A 21561-nucleotide genomic window follows, 5' to 3' on the forward strand; every position below is an offset into this window, starting at 1 on the left:
AAATTGTCACTATAAAACATTGTGAAAGAAAGGGGATTGATCCCAAGTTTTGATAATAATCCTGACTCCCTCTATAAGGATGATAAAGAGTTCTTATTTAGCTCCTGTCTTCTAAAGGGCAAAGATTTGGTTTCACCTCCCTGTTAGAGTTTCCAGGATCGGGGTTAGAATTTTGTCTGGTGAACTAAGGAATACTGAGTGGGTGTAATATGGGGAGAGACTTGGCATCAACTCAGTATGAAACAGGTTGCATGGAAGAGGTTTGTTGTTTGTCTGTTTCAGTCATGTCTGACTCTCTGTGACCCAATTTGGGGTTTTCTTGGCAGAGATACTGGAATGGTTTGCTATTTCTTTTCCCCACTCATTTTACAGATGAGGCAAACAGGGTTAAGTGACTTGCCCAAGGTCACACATCTAGTAAGTGTCTGAGCCCAGATTTGAACTCAGGTCCTCCTGACTCCAAGGCAGATCCACTATACCACTTAGCTGCCCATGGAAGAGGTTTATGACCTCTTATTTACTTTATTACTGATGATCCTAATATATGATGAAGAATTGTTGACTGTATTGAAAGTGTCATGATCTGTGCCCTAATGTTCCTGGTATTATTCCTGCTTATCAGGAGACTGACTATTTACCTACTATAGGAAAGGAGCATTGAGGTCTAGGACTCAATCCTTCTAAAGAGGGGAAGAGAGGCCTAAGATTTATGGTGTTCATTTTTTTCCACATCATTGGCCACTTTTCTAAGAGGGCATTAACATTTTTGATTGCTTGTTTTTGGTATTTTTAAATTACCCACCACCTACCACTCCCACGCCAGACTATGCCCGACTTCTTGCATTCATAAGATTAAGAAAGTCATTTATATGGTGAAGGGTCCTCTAGATTCTTAGGGCCTTGACAGCAAGTGGTGAAATGTGATGGGATCACTATCTACCAGAGTCTTCCACCCTCACAGATAAACTCCATAAAGGTTCTGCTAGATCTTTCCAAAATGGAATTCTGGCACACATTGATTTGCTCAGAGGCCACCAGGAAGTGACATCAATGTAGCTTGAGGCTTAACTCCCTAGGCTAACAAAGTCTTGGGGAAAGTTTCCTTGCCATTTTGGGACAACCTATATGGTGTGTATCTGTGCTTCTGCATCTACAAAAACAAAACAGCGTTTAACTATAAAATGCAGGACTTTAATGCATCTAGCACTACATATGGAATTCCAGACTTTCTAATAAAATTGGCATTCTAATTCATTCTTTCCAATTTTAATTCAGCTTACTAAATCAGGGGTCCAATAATTGTTGTTCAGTCATTTCTGACTCTTAGTGACCTCATTTGGGATTTTCTTGGCAAACAGTGGTTTCTATTTCCTTCTCCAGCTCATTTTACAGATGAGGAAACTGAGACAAAGAGGGTTAAGTGACTTGCTCAGGTTCACAAAGCTAGTAAGTATCTGAGGCTGGATTTGAACTCAGGTCTTCACAACAACAGGCCCAGCATTGTATTCACTGAGTCACCTAGCTTGGACTGAATTTGTAGTGATTATTTTGCTACTGGCCTTATGGGGAACAGATAATCAACTAATTTCCTCTGCACAAACTTTGAAATTGCTTTAACTATGCTAGTGAGAATTGATAAAAAATAAATTAATTAGTTTCATATAAGTTATTTAGTATTATTGTGTTAAATGACAAAAAGGAATTAGAATAGTTATATGTATCCTATTTGCAATAATCAACCAGCTAAATAAAGGACAAATTTTTAGCTGACAAATGTAAAAAAAAATTACTATGTAATCTCCAATATACCTAAGCACAGAATATAAAAATAGGCACCATCTTTTTTCTTAATAAAGGATATAATAAAATTGCAATGTTAAAAATATGTTACAGGTTTTTCTAGAAAACAATATTTTGGCCTTTTAAAAAATATTTAACATTTAATTTAATTTAATTTCTGTTTTATTTTATTAATTATTTATTATTTTAAAATTAATTTAATTAATAAAATAATGCTATTTTAGTATTAATATTTAACATTTGATTATATAATATATGGTGTTTCTATATTCAAAGGTATTTTTGCTTCAACATTTCCTTTCTAAAATGTAGTACTTTGATATCCTGTCAGGCTTCCCTTTTCTCCTTCAAATATACAGTGTTCAGTCTCAGTACTACATCCACAATATAACAATGCATTGCATGGGTTTGAAACCGAAGGACACATGAAGCATTCAAAGACTAATATTTTAAAAAGGGTACTCTGTATTTTGTGTTTTCTTACGAGCACTCATATTTTGTAAGATTATTTATAGAGCTGCCTGCTCTATCCACTGTGCCACCTAGCTACCCCTGAGTTGTCTGGGCACAGTGAGCCCGGGTTCTGGTCTGACCCCATTTCCCTGTTGGGATGTTGCGGATGACTCTTTACTGGGCTTTGAGATGCTTTAGCACTGCCATCTGTGCTTTCTGAGTGCTAGTCCAGCTGTATTTCTTGCATCTCTATTAGGGCTGCTGTTGATGCTGAGATGCCTGGGCCGAGGGCATTATACTGTCTGGACTTAAATCTGGCCTTGTTCTCTGCTATGCCTTTGGCAGGTTGTGAGTTTGCTGACCTACCAGGTTACTTCAAGCTCTCCACCCTAGGCATTGGTTTGGTCTTGTTTTCTGGTCTGGGTCTGGGTTTTGGTTTCTTCCTGTCTGAGCCTGTCTGCTCCAAGTTTCCACATGATACTGACAGTCTTTTTATGCAGTACTCAACTGGATGGAGCAACTTTGTTTTTATCACCAGGGCTGTTTGTGGAGAGATTTGGGCTCTGTAGGCCCTAATGCATCACTATCTTCCCACACATCCTCATTTTAGCAATTTGTTTATAACACTTAACTTCTTAATTTCATAAACTAAGCACTTAACTTGTATAGGATTGTAATCCCTACTTTTTATTCCATCCATATCTCATTTTGACATTAATAATTTAAGTCAGATTGGAGTTATTCTTTTTTATTTATTTATTTTTTTAGTGAGGCAACTGGGGTTAAGTGACTTGCCCAGAGTCACACAGCTAGGAAGTATTATGTGTCTGAGAGTGGATTTGAACTCAGGTCCTCCTGACTCCAGGGCCAGTGCCCTATACATTGCATCACCTAGCTGCCCCCAGATTGTAGTTATTCTTAACCACATACCTTGTTCTCAATTTAATTTTCTTTAAGCTTTTTACTAATTTTAATCTTTGCTCTAACAATTTGACAAATGGATTTGACACAGATTTTTTAACAATGACTCCTACATTCATAACGAGTCATTTCCTGGCTTCTACAACATACTCATTGTCATTTTTGTCATGTTGTTGGATGCTTGCTATGGGTGGTATTTACTGATTCTTTTCTTGAAGAAAGTACTCATGGTATACAAGTGTGAGACTTCCACATGGTACTCTCTGGCTTTTCTCATTCCTTACTTTTGATTCATATTTCTCATTCCTTATTTTTGATTCATATTTTCTCATTCCTTATTTTTGATTCATATTTTTTCAACATTGCTTTTTGCCATCCTCACCTATTACCTTTGCAATGGAAATCACAGAGTATTGCAATCCATGTTGATTGATTTGGATTTTACTGAGTTCAGAGCAGACTTCCTTTACCTCTTCATCCTCCATAACAGCTGTTTGTGTATAACTACCAATTATCTTCTTCTTTCTTTATGTGTTCATCATTCATTTTACCATTTAAAGGCATACTGTCTGGGACCAGGCAGGAGATAATCCTAAGGTACTCTGCCTTGGTCAGAGCATGTCTGGAGAGTTTTGTTCAGTCCTGGTTCCCACATTTTAGAAGGAATGTTGATATACTGGAGAAGCAATGAAGAAAGAAGGGACTTTGAATTCATGTCATATGAGTTTGTGAATCTACCGTTCCCTCGATGTCTTTTACCATCCTGGTTACCATCCTTGACATCGAGTCAAGGTGGTTTTAGGTTCAATTGAAGGGACTAGTGGAGGATGTTTTAGTTGGGAAAGAGAAGTCTTGGTCGGGGGAGGGAATGGTAGATTAAGGGCTGGTAGTAACTGTTTCTAAATAATTGAAAGGGATTTGTCGTATTCTGTTTAATCTCAGCAGCAGGCAAAGGCATGGCCAATGGATGATTTTCTTTACCTCCTTTCCCTTTCACAAATAACTCAGCAGCTCATATTCAAAATTGCCTTATTTGTTACAATGGCATAATGTTCTTTGAGCATTAGCACATAGCATTCATTTAGTAAATTTCTATTGAATCAAATGACATGGTATCTGATACTTTCTGGGGCTGCAAAGGTCTGATTATCATATCGTTTGAACTAGATCAGTTCTGCCCAACAACTTCTCCACAAAGATCTAGAAAATGCACCAGACTGAATCTCTATTGGGAAATTCAAGAAAAAAAAATCACAAATCATTTCTCTAGCCCAGGCCTACATAGAGAGATAGAGAGCCATGGGGACACTGAAGCTGGGGTGTAGCCAGGGAAAGCAAGGGGGTCTTTCCAGTTCAGGGCCTGTTAAGAGAGCTGAAGCTGAGCACCAGGGCAATAATAGGGCTGAGACACACCCAGAAACCTGATCTTGTACAGGATGTAAGAACAGATGCCAACTGGCTGCTCTGTCACTCACTGTTCTGGGTCACAAATCCAGGGCCAAATGAGGAAGAGACCCGAACCTAGGGGTGGTATTAAAAAGGGAGGAACAAGTTCAGAAGCAAATAGCAGCTGTTTGGCTCTGTCCCCCAGGAGTGTAGTGAGATCCCAGCTCTAGCCTGAAGCCTTCAGTGGAATAATCAGGGCAGAAGTTCCAGACCAAAGGGAAGCCTGCAGTTCTGCAGAGATTTCCAGATGGCTGATAGAGGCTAAGGGCAGTAGCAGTCTTCTGGAATTCCAATCAGGGGTAAGCCCGAAGTTACATGCTCAGACCAAACCCAGATCAGTAACTTGCAGAATTCAGACTAGGAGAGCAATGGTCAGACTTCACTAAGGATTCTGGAATAATACATTACTCGATACCCATAGAAAACAGCAGAAAGAACAAAGAAGACACGTGCTTAGACATTTTTCAATGTCTACGTGCACAGAGCCCAGTCCAAACATAAAGTCTGAAGCCAGGAAGTAGGCTGGAAGAATAAGTAAGTAAAAAAAGAATCCTATTGTAGAGAGCTATTGCAGAAACAATGACGCTCAAGACACAAATTCAGAAGACTGCAAAATATCCACAAGTAAAGTCTCAAAGAAAAACATAGCTCGTGCTGTATTCAGTGACAATTCTTGAAAAAGATGAAGCTAGAATTTTAAACTTCAAATTCCCTTTTATTTGAAATAGTTCAGAGAGGGAAGAATATATACACAATTGGGCAGAGAAATACATTTCATTAAATAGGGAAATAGGAGGGAAAGGGAAGAATGGAAGGGGGAAATAAAAAGGAAGGTAGATTAAGGGAGCAATTAGTACTAAGCAAACAAAGTTCTAACTAAGGATGGTAGATTGAAAAGGAGTTGAAAACAGAAGACATAAATATGAGAATCTACTCTTGGGCTCTGGGAGAGGGAAAACGGAAGAGGAACAGGGTAATAGAACCAGATCACCCTAAACCTAAAGCACGTTGGTATTGAGCTCACTCATTCTGTCACTTCCCTTTTCTATTTTATAAAGAGGGGGCAGGAAATAACATAAAAAGTATAAGAAAATAGAATGAAGCAAAATGCACAATTAATGATCATAACTATGAATATCAATGAGATCAGCTTACCTATAAAATGGAAGAGGACCAGAAAGCAGAATCCAAAAATATACTGTTTATAAGAAACATACTTGAAATGTAAAGATTCACAGACTGTTAAAACAAGGCCTAGAACAAATGCTGTTATGATTCAGCTGAAATTAAAAAGGCAGAGGTAGCAATCATGATCTCAGACAAGGCAGCGGTAAAAATAGACTTAATTAAAAAAGAATAAGGAACTACATTTCGCTGAAAAGGGCAACTTGTAATAAATTAATATCAATTCTAAAAACATATGCACCAAATATGATATATCAATTAAATACACAAAGGAAAAATTAAATTAATTATAAAGAAAAAGAGACAGTAAAATTATGAGTGGGAGACCTCATCCCTTTTAGACTTAGATAAATCTAACCAAAAAGCTTAATAAATAAGTACAGAGAAGCTGAAGTATTAAAAACATCTTTTACAATGTAATAAAAATTAAATTCAGTAAGAGGCCACTGAAGAAACCATTAAAGGTCATTGGAGACTAACTAATGTCATACTTTAGTGAGTCAAAAAAACAAATCACAGAAACAATCAACAATTTCATTAAAGGTAATGGCAGACAATTTTGAACATTTTTGGGGTGTAGCCAAAGCAGTCCTTAGGATAATTTTATATTTTTATTTTATTTTCTGTATTTTCTATCTCTAAACATTTTCACCAATAAGAGAAAGAAAGAGTAGATCAATAAATTGGGTTCATAACTTTAAAAAACCCCTAGAAGCCAATAAATTTAAACCGTATAATTAAACAACAAAATGGAAATCCTGAAAATCTTAGAAGATATTAACAAAAATGAAAGCAAAGAGCTCTCCAGTGAATTAATAAATAAAACTAGACACTGCTTTTGGGGAAATCAATATAGATAAATCATTAGCCAATTCAATTTTTAAAAAGAAAGAAATCAAGTTGTTAGTATCAAAAATGAAAAAGATGAATTCGTAATCAGCAAAAAAGAAATAAAAGAAATTATTAGAAAGTACTTTGCCCTGGCATAATGCCATTAAAACAGACAATCTAAATGAAATGAATATTTACAAAAATATAAAATGTGCAGAGCAATAGGTCAAGAAATAGAGGAATTAAATACCCTGATCTCAGAAAAAGAAATCAAACAAGCTTAAAAAAAAAAAAGCTTCCAATGGAAAACAACAACATTAACAACAACAACACTAGCAACAACAGAAACAACAACCCAGGACCAGACGGATTTATAAATGAATTCTATCAAGTATATAAAGAAGAATTCATTCCAATACTACAAAAGCTGTTTGAAAAAATAGGAAAACTTATCTTACCAAATTCATTCTATGACACAAATACAGTCTTGCTACCTAACTTAAGGAGAGTCAAAATGGAGAAACTATAGACCAGTATCCCCATAGGGAAGGGGCAGCTAGGTGATGCAGTGGATAGTGCTTTGGGCCTTCAGTAAAGAAGACCTTAGCTCAAATCCAGCCTTAGACATTTACTAGCTGTATAAATCTGGGCAAGTCGCATAACCTCTGGCTGCCTCGATTTTCCCAACTGTAAAATGAGGACAATAATAAAACCTACCTCATAGGGTTGTTGTAAAAATCAAATGAGATAATATGTATAAAGAGCATCTCACAGTACATGGCATATGTTGCCATGAGTCATTTTTTAGTCATGTCTGACTCCTTGTGACCCCATTTGGGGTTTTCTTGGCAAAGATACTGGAGTGTTTTGCCATTTCCTTCTCCTGCTCATTTGATAGATGAGGAAACTGAGGCAAAGAGAGTTAAGTGACTTGCCCAGGGTCACATGGCTAGTAAGTGTCTAAGGAATTAAATGAGATTTGAACTCAACAAATTGAGTCTTCCTGACTCCACACTATATACTGTGCCACCTAGCTGTCTGTACATGGCACGTAGTAGGTACTTAATAAATTATTGTTCCCTTCTCTATTGAAGATTAATGGAAAAATTTTAAAATAAAATATTAGCAAGGAGATTATTAACTAGAAAGGAAAATACTAGCAAGCAACATATCATAAGTTTTATACACTACAACTAGGTTGAATTTATACCAGGAATGCAGAGCTGGTTCAATATCAAGGAAATATTGACCATATTAATGTGAAGAAAAACAAAAAACATATGATCATAATAATAGATGCAGAAAAAGTTTTTGACAAGATGTAAACCCAATTTCTCTTAAAACAAAAAAATTAAGACAAACAGATCTTTCCTTAATAATTATGATATTCAAATATCAAATTATAATTTAACACATAATAATTATAACATTATAACAATTACATTATAGTTATGGTGATTATTGTAATGATCATAACCTAATTATTATAATGTTAATATTATACAATTAATATACAAAACAAAGAGCATCAGTATCAATAATGGGGATAAACTGGAGGTCTTTCCAATACTATCAGAGATGAAGCAAGATACTATCACCATTACTATTTGACAGAGTATTAGAAATGCTAGCTTTATTGATAAGATATGGAAAAGAAACAGATGAATTAAGTATAGAGAAAGAAAAAAACAAAATTATCACTTTTTTGAAGATGATATTATGGTTAAATTAGAGAACCCTAGAGAGTTGACTAAAAAATAATTAAACAATTAACAACTTTAGCAAAATTCATATAAAACAGACCCACAAAAGCCTTCAGCATTTCTGTATATTACTGACAAAATCCAACAAGAAGAGAGAGAAATTACATTTAACATAATTACACAAAGTAAAAAATATTTGGGATCTACTTGCCAAGACACACACAGAAATTATATGAACATAAAATTATATTATATATTATATATATATAATTATATTTATACATGCTATATCATAACATGTAATATGAATACAAAGCACTATTTATACAAATATAGCCAAATCTACATAATTGGAGAAATATGAATTACTCATGGGTAGACTGAGCCAAAATAATAAAAAATAGCATTACTACCCAATTAAGTTACTTATTAAGTTTCATACCAAATTACTAAAGGATTACTTTATAGAGCCAGAAAAAAAATAACAAATAATTCATCTGGAAAAATAAAACACAAAGACTCTCCAGGGAAATAATGAAAAAAAAAATGTGGGAAAGAAGAAGGCCTAACAATACCAGATCTCAAATTATACTACAAAGCAGCAATTGTGAAAATGGAGAGGCTGATCAGTGGAACAGATTAGGTATGCAATATCCAGAAGCAAATGAGCACAGTAGTCTGGAGTCTGATAAAGCAAAGATCCCAGTTACTGGGACCTATTATTCAACAAAAACTGTTGCAAAAATTTTTAAAGTAAACTGGCAGAAACTAGGTATATTCTAGCATCTTACTCCATAAACCAAGATAAGCTCTAAATGCATTGATAACCTAGACACAAAAAGTAACCTCACAAATAAGAGGACCAAGGAAGAAATTACTTATCAGGGGATCACATAAGTTAATATGAACAATTTTGATATATAAAATTTTAAAGTTTGTAAAAAACAAAGCCAATGCTGCTAAAATTAGAAGACAAGCAAGAAATTAGAAGAAAGCAGAAAATCTTTGTTGCGAGTTTCTCTGGTACAATTTTATATAAGGAACTGAGTCAGATTGGTAAGAATAAGAGCCATTTCCCAAATTATAAGTGATATGAACACAATAAATGAGAAATGATTCCCCAAATGATAAAAGACTATGAACAGGCAGTTTTCTGAGGAAGAAATCCAAGCTATCAATTGTCATGTGAAAAACTGCTCTAAATCACTAATAATTAGCAAAGTGCAAATTAAAATAACTCTAAGGTTCTACCTCACACCTATCAGATTGGCAAAAATGACAAAAAAAAAAAAAGGAAAATGATAAATGCTAGAAGGGCTGTGAGAAAACAGGTATTTTAGTGCACTTTTGATAGAGCTGTGAACTGGTCCAGTCATTTTGGAAAGCATTTGGGAACCATGTCCCAAAACATTATTAAACTGTGTATACCCTTTGGCACTACTATACCATTTCCAGGACTATACTCCAAATAGCTCAGACAAAGAGGAAAAAGATTTATATGTACAAACACATTTGGAGTGGCTTTTTTGTGGTGGCAAAGAAGTAGAAATTGACGGGGTGCCATCAATTGGAGACAATTTATGGAAATGATGAGGGAAACAGTTTCAGAAAAACCCGAGAAGACTTTTATGAACTGATGCAGAGAGAAATTAGCAGAACCAAGAGAAAAATTTATACAATAACATTATAAAGGCAAACAACTTTGAATGGTTTGGGAACTCTGATCGATGCAACTAACAGTGATTCCAGAAGACTCATGAGGAAACATGCTACTTACCACTTGACAGAGAGGTGAAGGCTCAGAATACAAATTGAGACATATATTTTTTGGTATAGCCAATTTGAGAACTTGTTTTGCTTTATTATAAACCTTTTCAGGGGGAGTTTTTTTTCTCTTCTCTTTCTCTGTAGAGGATGGGAAGGTGTGAGGGAGAGGTGAAATTTTATTGATTAAAAAATAATTTAGGGCAGCTAGGTGGCGCAGTGGATAGAGCACCGGCCCTGAAGTCAGGAGGACCTGAGTTCAAATCCAGCCTCAGACCAAACACTTGACATGTACTAGCTGTGTGACCTTGGGCAAGTCACTTAACCCTATTTGCCTCACCCCCCAAAAAAAATTTTTTTTAAATTAAGGGAATCCCAAGGTTTTTCATATAGGTTATATTTTTATAAAAGTATTTACACTATTTTTCTTTCATGGTTAAACAGCACAACCACAAGTTATTGCTCAACTTTTAATCACTTACACTGTAGGTGTATGAACATGTACACATATAATTTTCTTATCTTCATTTCCCAGCAAAATGGATAACAAAAACTTCTGAGCCATAAAATAAATCAATGAAACGTAATACCAAAAGTAGTGCGTTGGAAGAAAGCTTGATAGAAAATTCAATTGATTTCCCAGTTTAAATACAACTTTCATTCCTGGATGACTTTACAAAATGACTATATATACATATTTCAGATTTTAACACTTGACAGTGGTTTGTTGAAACATTCACGAATATAGCCCAGCCTTGATTAGTTTACTCTGAAAGGACAGATGATTTAATAGACTGTATTTTTTTCTCTTTCCAGGATTTATAGTGCTGAGTGCTTTTATCAGTCAGGTTACCAGAACATTATACTGTATACTATCCCCATTGCAATTACTTCCAAGAGTACCAACCCAAGCAACAAAGGAAGCTCATTGGATCCATATAGTGTTGTCTCTCTCAGTTCTATGGGATTCTGCTGTCAGCTCCCCAAATGTAGAAAAAAACTGCTCCATTTCTTTCTGTAATAGATCATTTCTTTTCTCTGCATCTTCTTTTGCTCTCTCAGCATTTCTCATTTTGATCTCCACCATTGTGAACTTTTTCCTCTCCTGATCCAGTTCTTCATGGAGGGTCATCATTTCCATTTCCAAGGTCAAATTTCGTTGCTCCAAACTGCAAGGGGAGGAAAAGGCATAGAATGGACTCAGTAAAAATGGAGAAAAATGGACAAATAACACCAACGCTTAATCTTTGCCTCCCCTCATTTTCTAGAAGAAAAGTCCAGAAGGTTTAAGTTCTTAAACATGGGTAACACAGCAGTTCCAGAACTGTGAAGCCAAGCCACTTGAATTCCAGTGCTTACAGCCTAGGACTTTGTCTAGTCTTTCTCACTATTAGATAAGAAATCAGACTGACCTATTTTTCGTCTGCAGAACTGATTTTCTTTTTAAAAAAAAAAACCCATCATTTTGCTTTATTTATATTTTACAAGGTGCTTTGTCATTATTGTCATTGTTCTTAAATCTCTGTGGGGCCAAGCACTTATTTAAAGATGGAATGATACTACAGATCAGGGGTGGGGAACCTGCATCCTTGAGGCCACATGTGGCCCTCCAGGTCCTCAAGTGCGTGGCCCTTTGACTGAATCCCAACTTCACAGAACAAATCCCCTTAATCAGAGTGGCCTTGAGGCCCCAGGTTCCCCACCTCTGCTATAGACAGACCAACAGCATGCAGCCAGCTACTTGCAAGTCAGAAGGGGAGACGGCAATCATTTTCAGCTGGAGTAAACAAACCAACTGTAAATTAAGAATTCTAGAGCTATTCCCAAACACACTTCTGTGGAGATCCTCTCCATTTATGACTCTATGTGCATGTGTTCTTATTTGGAATGACGGCAGGCCTTCTCTACCCTCTGTAAACAAAAAGTTGTATTGGTGTATGTACACGGGAGGCATCCATCACTCGTGATGACAAAAGTAAAATTTCTTTACTTCCCCATCCGTGGTCTCACGATCCCTAAGGCCAGTAAGAGAAGTAAAAATGAATACCATAAAATAAGGGGCCTGAGGATTCCCTCCCATTTTGCAGATGTGGAAACTGAATTCTGTTAAGTTAAATGTTTTATTCAAACTTTCAAGCTACTGATTGTTAGAGCTGGGATCCAGGCTAAACCCTGATTTGTGGCTTTTTCCATTACATTCAGAGGTTCATATAATAGAGCAAACTCGCTGAGCCACAGTTTTCTTTCCTATAAAATGGTGATAATAATATCTGAAGTACCTACCTCACAGGGTTGTTATGAGACTCAAATAATATATTATTAAACTTTGTAAACTTTAAAGTGCTATTATTACTATAACCAAAATTAACATGATGCATGCAGTAATCTTCAGTCTTCTTAGCACAGACCCAAATTTTTTGGAACCTGTGGCCAATTTTTTTTTTCAATTCTGTTTTCCCAGTTAAAGCACTATTCAGCTGCCCAGATGAGCGTTCCATAAGGGAATTCCTCTCTGGCATTTCTTAGGAAATTTATATATTTCTCAGAATCATGAGAAAAAAAAATCAGTTGAGAAATAAGGAAAAAGTATGATCACTAAAGGCAAAAAAATCAATATAAAGACCTATCTATTTCTAAGGAATATATGGACATCAAGCCAAAAGCAAGAGAAAGAAACTCTGACACACAAAGTTAAAGGTTAGGGTTGACATTTCTGGAAATCAGGACAGGAGCACATAGGAGAGAAGTGTTCATGATCTAATCAGTCTGGCTTCTAACTGCTGCAGTGTTCTAAGTGTGTGGTCATGGCCCTGTCTGCTCCTGAAGGTGAGTCATTCTTAAAAATAGGACATCATTAAGTTCATATGCATAGTGTGATTCGTACAAACTGTATGAGTAGTGTTAAAAGATTAACAAATTTTAGAAGCAAAATAAGTCTTCTAAATTGGCAATTCTGATATGGGATTCTGCATGGTGCTGTTAACCTTGCTAGGAGATATGAATATTAAGTTATCTGAATATAACCTGGCATTTTCAAGTGTTTAAATATTCACTATGGGTTACATTTATGTGTAAATACCACTAAATTCAATATTTTTATTTATTAAACAATTTTAGACATTCATAATGAGTATGAAGAATGTTGGAAATATAATATTAAATACATTAAGAAAGACAAAAGAAACCAGTCTGTTCATTGCCAATACTATATTGGTTCATTCTAATAGTGAACCATGCGATTATTTTTATAAATTTGTTTTTTACCAAAAAAAACCCTCTTAAACTTTTAATATAACCCTATCACAGAAAAATGACTTGCTGTTTATTTTTATGGTAACTCATTATTTAAAACATAAAATGTTATGAAAATACAGAATAACTCATAATTTCAGGAATTCCTGAGAAGTCCCAGAAATACTTGTTTTTTTGGGTTCCCAAATCCCAATGATTAATATCTGTCAGGAATTCAGAAACATTAGCCCAGATCCACTGTGAACATGCCTCATCCAATTATGACCATCATCCTTTCTCCAGGTTCCTTAGTCTAGCAATTTTCTCTTATAAAGTTCTTAACACCAACTGCTTTATGAAATATATAGTAACTATTACAGCTTTAAGAAATTGGGATCCAGCATGCTTGACTCAGATAATTTTATCATTGTTCCCAATGATTTCTACTGGGAACAATTAACCAAATGCTAGAGATCTCCTGGGCCACATGATAAAATTTCAAAGAATGCGTATCTGAATTTCATGCAAATTTCATTCAACTTCTCTTTATTCTTTCTTTCACTTCTTCCTGCTACTGCCTGAAGCTCTTTGCCTCTCTCCATAGTCCCTTCAACACTTTCCACCCCAATCTTCTCCCTGGAATCACTGCATGCCTTATGTTTACAACTATCTGGTACCACTTACCTCTTTATCCTGGATTCATATTCTATTTTCTGTTTATTTATCTCCTGTTTTAGGTTAGAAACCAGGTTGTGCAGGGCACTAGGGTTGCTTGTGTTAATCCCAACAAAGGTTTCCACGTTGTCCCTACTGGGATCTCCCACAATCCTCTTCTCAACTTTGTTTTCATAATCTCCAGGGTATAAGGAGGACTCCTCAAGGGAAGACCTTTCCAACACAGGATCTTCAAGGTCTGCACCACAGAAGTCATGGTCTGGACAAGAGGTAGAATTATCAGAAAGGGATATTTCACCCAAGGAGACAGACCAGGTAGTGCTGTCTGTGCTCTGCTTATCCTCTAAGCTCACCGGAGAGAACTGCTGGTGGACATTGTCATAGGTAGAGAGCCTGTTTGCTTGGTCCACGTCTCCTACGACTGAGTCTTTCTGTTTGTTATCTCTGAGTGTCACATATCCATTGGTCACCCAGCTTATGCCATGGCTGTTCACTGTGTTTCCGAGAGTGTCTGTGCTCCAAATGCCCATGCGGACTCCTCCACCGTGCACACTGCACGTTCCCATTTTGGTACCTGCCCATTTGAGGGAAGAAGTTCTCCTGGCCTGTAAACTTCCACTGGAAGAGTACTGAGTTTTCTCATTACTTTCTGCATTGCTGCTGCTAAAGGAGCCATTGGTGACTATGCCGCTGCCTTTATTAAAGGCAGGATTTTTTTTAACTGTGAGAGCAGGACTCCTGGAGACATCAAATTTGTGTATGCTATTTGGTGGGCTGTTGGCCGTGGCCATTGGCAGAGTAATGAGGGACCCATTGTCCGTGCTGATTCTCTGAGGAGACTCAAGCTTATCCCAAGAGCACCTTATGCTTTCTGTGTCTTTGCTATTATTGTTCTCTTTCTTATGTAGCTGGTCAGTCATTGATTTCTTCTGAATTTTATTGTTATTGTTGCCCACGACCTCTGGTTGCTTGGTCTGAAGCTCTACATCTTTGTATTTGGGGAAGAGCTGCTTGCGTTTGTCAATCATTACTGACATCAACTGTTGGACTACGGCAGTGCCTGAAAGAAAATCACAAATGAGCTCCTATGAGTAAAATAGCTTAGAATGAGTAATTAGCCTTTTTGATGTTGAGTGTCATTCACTCACTGTTGAAATTATGAAGCCCAGGAACTCAGTTGTTAAAGAAAAGGAGAAAGCAGTTATCCAGACAGATTCGGGAGCCATGTTCACTTTGATATTTGAATGGGGGTCAATGTCTCAACATTTCAAGACCGAAACAGGGGCAGCTAGGTGGCGTGGTGGATAGTACACCGGCCCTGAAGTCAGGAAGACCTGAGTTCAAATCCGGCCTTAGACCAAACACTTGACGCTTACTAGCTGTGTGACCTTGGGCAAGTCACTTAACCTCGACTGCCTCACTTAAAAAAAAAAAAAAAAAGACTGAAACAAAATGGATGTCCATAGATCGGGGAATGGCTAGATGAATGGAAGTGCATGAGTATAATGGCACATTGTTGTCCTGTAAGACATACAGAGAAGCATGGAAAATCCATGGATGCCATAGGAAATAAGTAAAGCCAGGGAATGATATGCAAAAGGACAAGAGGAATGTAACTGCAAAGAACAACCAAAAAACCACTGGAAATGAATGTTGCCAAATTAGAAAAGGCTTGTTTTTTTGTTTGTTTGTTTTTTATAGAGACAGGAGAAAGTAACCCACCCCTCACCCCCACCCCCTGTTCCTCAATCCTCCACAAAGGTGCAGAACACTGACTGTAAAGTCAGGCTTGGCTTTTTTCCCCCCCATGTACTGATTAGTTTTTTCTGATTGTTTTCCCTTCCCTTCTTCCTCTTTTTCCTTTCTTTTTCTTTTAAAAAAAATTGTTTGTTATAAAGGAAGGCTCCCTAGGAAGGGGATTAGGGAGGGATATAGGTAGAAATTTAGGCTTCTTTTGAATAAAGAGTCCTGATATTTTTGAAAGAAAGGCTATCTCCATCTTAATAAATTTGTCCCATTAAGGAATAATCAAAACAAACATGCTAAGTGCAGATCTTGCTTCTGTATAGGAATTCACTTCATAGACTTGATTTTTTGAAATAGATTTTTATTAGTATCTTATACCATGCAATGCATAGGACATCTGAGATGTTCCCACATACTTTAAATAATGTTAAATATACCAAAAAAAAGGTCTTAATTGAATACAATATATACGTAGTTTAAAAATGATGAGTTATATGAACTGATGGAGAGTTTATCAGCTGGCCTGGGTTATTTCAGACAGATTTGGAGACTGAAGAGGTACCATCTCATACCAGTTTGGTGGCTTGATTGGGCCATATAGGCCAATTTTGAGGGTCCTGGTTTAAGGGTCCACCGTGGCCAAACTTAAGGCCATTCCCAGTCAACTTTAGGCAGGTTTGGGGACCAGCCCTGACCTTCTACAGGCAGGCTCAAAGTACCCACACTCAGAGTTAACTTCGGCAGGCTCCAGGGGAAAGCCCAGGCCATCTCAGCCTCAACAGCCTGTGCTGGGCTAACTCAGGAGGTCATAGTTTGAAATAAATATTAAAAGTCTCTGACTAAAGGAATCTCTAGAGATGGCCAAAATCAAGTAATCTGTGAAACAAAGGACAAGAGGGAGTCAAGCTAGAGGACTCCAAACAACTTTTCTTTTAGACAAGGCACAGAAACCATGCCAGAATATTGAGATGTAGATTGGGTTCTCCCTCAGGATTGGGGGTGCCCTAGCCCAGGACACTGCAGGTAAAATAGGACTGTTTTAGAAAGAGAAGGAGAAGAAAGCCAAGGCTAGACCTTGCCTGGAAAATATCCAAAGTTAGCACCTTCAAAGTCTGACCAAGAAGAGCCAGACTGAAAGTCCACATGCTGAGATATTTCTATATCTCCAAGATATAGAAATCAGGAGAGCATTTACAGGGCAAGGTAGCTCCAACACCAGAATCATGCTGCCATGTTCAATAAGGAACATCAGAGGACTCACTGTTAATATTCCCCAACGCACACACCATGAAGAAAGGGACTACAGTGATCTCAACCCTATGCTCCCTCCCCACTCCATATCCAAACTATTTCCAAATCTTACCAGTTTTACCTTGGTAACATCTCTCGGTTACACTACCGCCTTCACTCCTCTGATAATACCATTCCTCCAGCTACAGGCTCTCATCATCTCACACTATTGCAGTGGCTGGCTGATTGGTCTCCCTGCCTCATCTCTACCTTCATTCCAGTCCATCCTTCATTTAATTTCAAATTTATCTTCTTAAAAAGCAGATCAGACCCTGTCACCCATGTTTCTGATTCAACAAACTCCTGGATTCCCTATCACTTCCAGGATCAAATATAAAATCCTTGAAATTCAAAGGCTTTAACCATATTCTAGTCTTCTTCCAACTTGCTCTCCTCTGTGTACCACGTGATCCAGTGACTCTGGCCTCCATGCTCATCCTCTCACAAGACACTCCATCTCCCAACTCCAGGTACTTTCACTGGCTGTCCTCGAGGCAGGAAATTCTCTCTCCTCACTCCTGCCTCTTGGTTTCCCCGGCTTCCTTCAGAAAACCCTAGCTAAAATCCCACCTTCTCTGAGAAGCTTTTTCTGATTCCACTTAATGTAAGTCCCTTCACTCTACTGATTTTTCCAGTTTATCTTTTCTATTCTCTTATCTGTACATAGTTGTTTTCATGTTGTCTCCTCTATTAGACTGTGAGCTCTCTGAGAGCAGAGATTTTTTTTATTTTAATTTTTTTTGCCTTTTTTATAGCCTTAGTACTTAGTATAACACATCCTAGGTGCTTAGTAAATGCTTATTGATCCACTGACTAATTGAGATTCCAAATTTTATGTATAATCTTCTCATCATATTCTATAATGTGTATGGTAACAATTGTTTTATTTGGTGTTTATCTGGTGTTTATTTGGTAAAATTTGTAATTTTTTTAAAAGTTAAAAAAAGAAAGATGGAACATGGCAGTCTACTGCATTGAAGTTCCATTAAAAATCCTTGTTAACTATAGTGGAAACATAAAAAAAAAAAACAAAAAAAAACACCCCATGGGGGCAACTAGATGGCGTAACGGATATAGCACCGGCCACTTACTAGCTAGCTGTGTGACCCTGGGCAAGTCACTTAACCCCCCCCATAGCCTCAAAAAAACAAAAAACAACAAAAAACAAAAACACGCCTCCTTTTAGCTTTTACAAAACTATTATGAAATACTATTTCTCCAATCTAAAACACTTTCTGTGCTTTTTCATTTAGGGAAGTGGGAAGAACAAAAGCTAAGGTCTTCCTTTGAAATGAAGGGTGACAGCCAAACAACTCTTGTCTAGAACTCTAGATAACATCATTGCTTCCCTATCCACCGGAAGTGATTGACTCATGGCCCCACCTAAGAAAGTGTCCTCTTTTGCATTCAGAGTTAAAATGTGGATCACAGGATGGTACTTTTTTTCAGTCCTTCAGGGGAGTGCTCCAGAAAGGAAGTGAGTAGCTAAGAAATATTAACAACAAAGTGTATTTTGACACATGATATTTTCCTTGTCCAAGATTTTTATAGATGTTACCTAAAATTTTCTAGGAGCAGAGTGTCATGTTAGAGGCATGGGGGTCATCTGTCTCTCTAAGCTAGAAATGGCTTGGATTCATGTTAAATTTCATATAGTTTCTAGAAGACTTGAGCCTAAGTCAGAGTCATTATTGATTGATTTTTTTTTCTTTTGCTGCTATCTAGACAGAAACTCCTTTTCCTGGTCACTCTTTCCCTTCATCTGTTGTATTCCCTATTAATCTATGAGATCTTTAAGATCAGAGTCAGCTGAAATGGTACATCTAGCATTTGCAGCACCTGGCATTATCCTTTGAAAACAGTAAGCACTTAATAAACGTTTGCTGAATGATCAGTTGGTTTACTCTACCCTAATGAGGCCACATCTGGAATACATTACAAAAAGAACCAAGACAAGGTAGGACAGCATTAAGAGGAAGGTAAAGAAGTTGGTGGGAAGAGTGGAGACCACACAACATGAGAATCAGTTGAAGAAACCGGGATGTCTAGTGCGAATAAGGCTGTGGGGTCCAGAATTGTCTAATCTACAAGAAAAACCACCGAGGCAGAGCTGTGAGCCAACAACCATTTATTAAAGGGACCATTCCCCCTTCAATGAATGGAACCTCGGATCTTCCTCAGGATCTGAGCTGCCCCCTGTCCCCAAGGCCTTTCTTAGGGCTTGATGCTCAGACACACAGAAGAGGCAAAGTAAAACACAGAGTCATATTGGTTTATAGACCTTGCTCATGACCCTCCAGGGGGGCCAGAAATGATGCATCAGCATGGGTGGTCACAGGATGGGGAAGGCAAGGGTCATCCCCACTGACTAAGTCGTCATAAGATGAGCGCCTCCTCATGCTGGGCAAGTGGATGGTCCCGAGATATGAAAATAAACTGGGGGACTTTCCATATCATGTCAAGACACTCCACCCTCAACACCAAAAAGGGTAAAGATTCTCTAGTCAGCATTCTTGTGGTTAAGCAAATAAATCTTCTAACAGGTTAGTGAACAATGAACAGTAAACTTGTTTTTAGCTTGTACTTTAAAGCTTGAGACCTATTATAAGAAAGAATCTATCTTATTTAATTATCCCTAGATATTATAGAGGTAAAATATGTATCAATATATGTAATTCTTCTGCTAATGTTATTTAACTAGACTGACTAAATGTATTTTACTAGATGAGTAGATCACTAATAATTGTAACAATCATCACCTCTATGGGATCACACTGAAGTGATTAATACTGGTTGGGATAAAATAGGGATCTAATCAATCATTCCTCTGAAGGCCTACCAAGAGGCTGACAGCTCTCCTCAAGAAGCTGAAGGGCAAAATGAGAAGAGGGGCCATACTTGTTCTGATTGGCTCCAGAGGGCAGAACTAAAAATAAGGAACAGAAGTTAGAGAGATTTAGTATATGGAAAGACCAAAAGATGAGATCACAGTAGGAGGGAAAGCTTCCTAACAATTAGAGATCTCCAAAACAGAATGGGCTACCCTGGGAGACAGTAATCTATCCTCACTTCAAATCATCAAGAGGAGGCGGGATGACCAGTGTTGAGGATTCTGTAGAAGGTGTTTTCTTTTAGGCAGCCAGGCAATGGAGTAGATAGAGAGCTGGATTTGGGATGAGGAAAACCTGATTTTAAAACAAGGCTTAGACATTTACTAGCTGGGTGACCTTGGGCAGGTCACTTCACTGCTGTCTGCCTCAGTTTCCTCATCTGTAAAATGGGGATAATAAGAGAACCTACCACCTAGGAATAGTATAAGCATCAAGTGAGATACCTGGAAAGCACTTAGCAAACCTTAAAGCCTTATATAAATGCTAGTTATCATTATTATTCAATTATAAGACATCATCTGATATCCTTTTGAACAATGAGATTGTAGTTTTCTATAAAATATGGTATACCAAATTTTTTAATTGCCTAACTCCCAAAGAATATTTTTTCCACATAACAAACCAGAGTCAATACATGCAATGACTTTGGATTCCTTCACAACTGAAAATTATACAGGACAAAACTTATCCAGAATACCGAGAAAATGTTTGTCCAAAGCTGTTTCTTGCTTTAGAAATTGGTGGGATGTATCTTCTACTCACCCTCCATAATGGTCTGAGGGTCTTCTATTTTGGGACGTAGGATACTGGAACCAAAGACAGTGGCCAAGTTCTGCATACTGGTTTTGTTAGCACTTGAGTAGGACTGGACTTCATTTAAGAAGCTGTTTGATGTCAGAAAAGAAGCAGAATACAGAGGGATTGACGTCAGTGGAAGATCATGGGATCATGAGACAAATACCCATTACCTCAGGCCATTCTCGATTTTCCACGTTATTCATGGATGAAGCACTAGGTGGAGTATAGCACTGTGTGATGAATGAGTTAACAGACTTATTGGAAAATTTAAATATATAGTGCCAGGCTATGACTGGACTAGCTTGATGAGGTCATCCCGACCCGCTTAGCCAACCGGGCTCGGTAGTTTGGCACAGAGACAGAAAGATCAGACCTTCATTAAGCCACATTTGTGACATATACTGACTCTGTGGGAAAGTCACAATTTCTCTGTACCCCAGAAGACTCTTGAAGTCTAGAAACTCCAGGGCAATTCCAACATGCAATGGCAGAAAGCCTTTCCTCTCCAAGAGCACCCTCCTCTAGAGAAAATAACAGATCCAGTCCAAAACAAAACAACGAAGCAAACACAAACAAACCAGTGACCCCGCTCCCCTCCAAGCCCCCACCTGTCCACCTGTGAAGTAGCCAGGGGTAAAATCTTTGCCATTTGTCCTTCTGGTTGCAGATGTTTGGGGTTTTTTCCCCCATTACATCTTTCATCTACTCCCTTCCTCTCTTACGTTCCAAACGGTCTTTAGTTATGCAAAAGCTCTAAGCAATTATTTTGCCCTTGGTGACGTGTGAAGAAGGTGCACTGAGCTGATGTTAGATAAAATAGACGTGAA

General features: G+C 37.5%; 1 protein-coding gene across 2 annotated transcripts in view; it reads right to left on the bottom strand.

Annotated features, from left to right (window-relative positions):
- Positions 1-10530: 10530 nt before the first annotated feature.
- The window catches only part of ARHGAP24 (Rho GTPase activating protein 24), a 94791-nt gene continuing 83760 nt past the window's right edge, over positions 10531-21561 (bottom strand). For both annotated transcript variants that reach the window (XM_027853445.1, XM_027853446.1), the window contains 3 exons: positions 20699-20820; positions 14019-15069; positions 10531-11272 (listed from right to left, as the gene is read on the bottom strand). In XM_027853445.1, the coding sequence (XP_027709246.1) occupies positions 11029-11272; positions 14019-15069; positions 20699-20820 (1417 nt within the window). In that variant the 3' untranslated portion in view covers positions 10531-11028. The remainder of the gene's footprint in view (positions 11273-14018; positions 15070-20698; positions 20821-21561) is intronic.

This window comes from Vombatus ursinus, unplaced genomic scaffold, assembly GCF_900497805.2.
Source record: "Vombatus ursinus unplaced genomic scaffold, bare-nosed wombat genome assembly UNPS02009975.1, whole genome shotgun sequence".
In the NCBI taxonomy this organism is placed as follows: Eukaryota; Metazoa; Chordata; class Mammalia; order Diprotodontia; family Vombatidae; genus Vombatus; species Vombatus ursinus.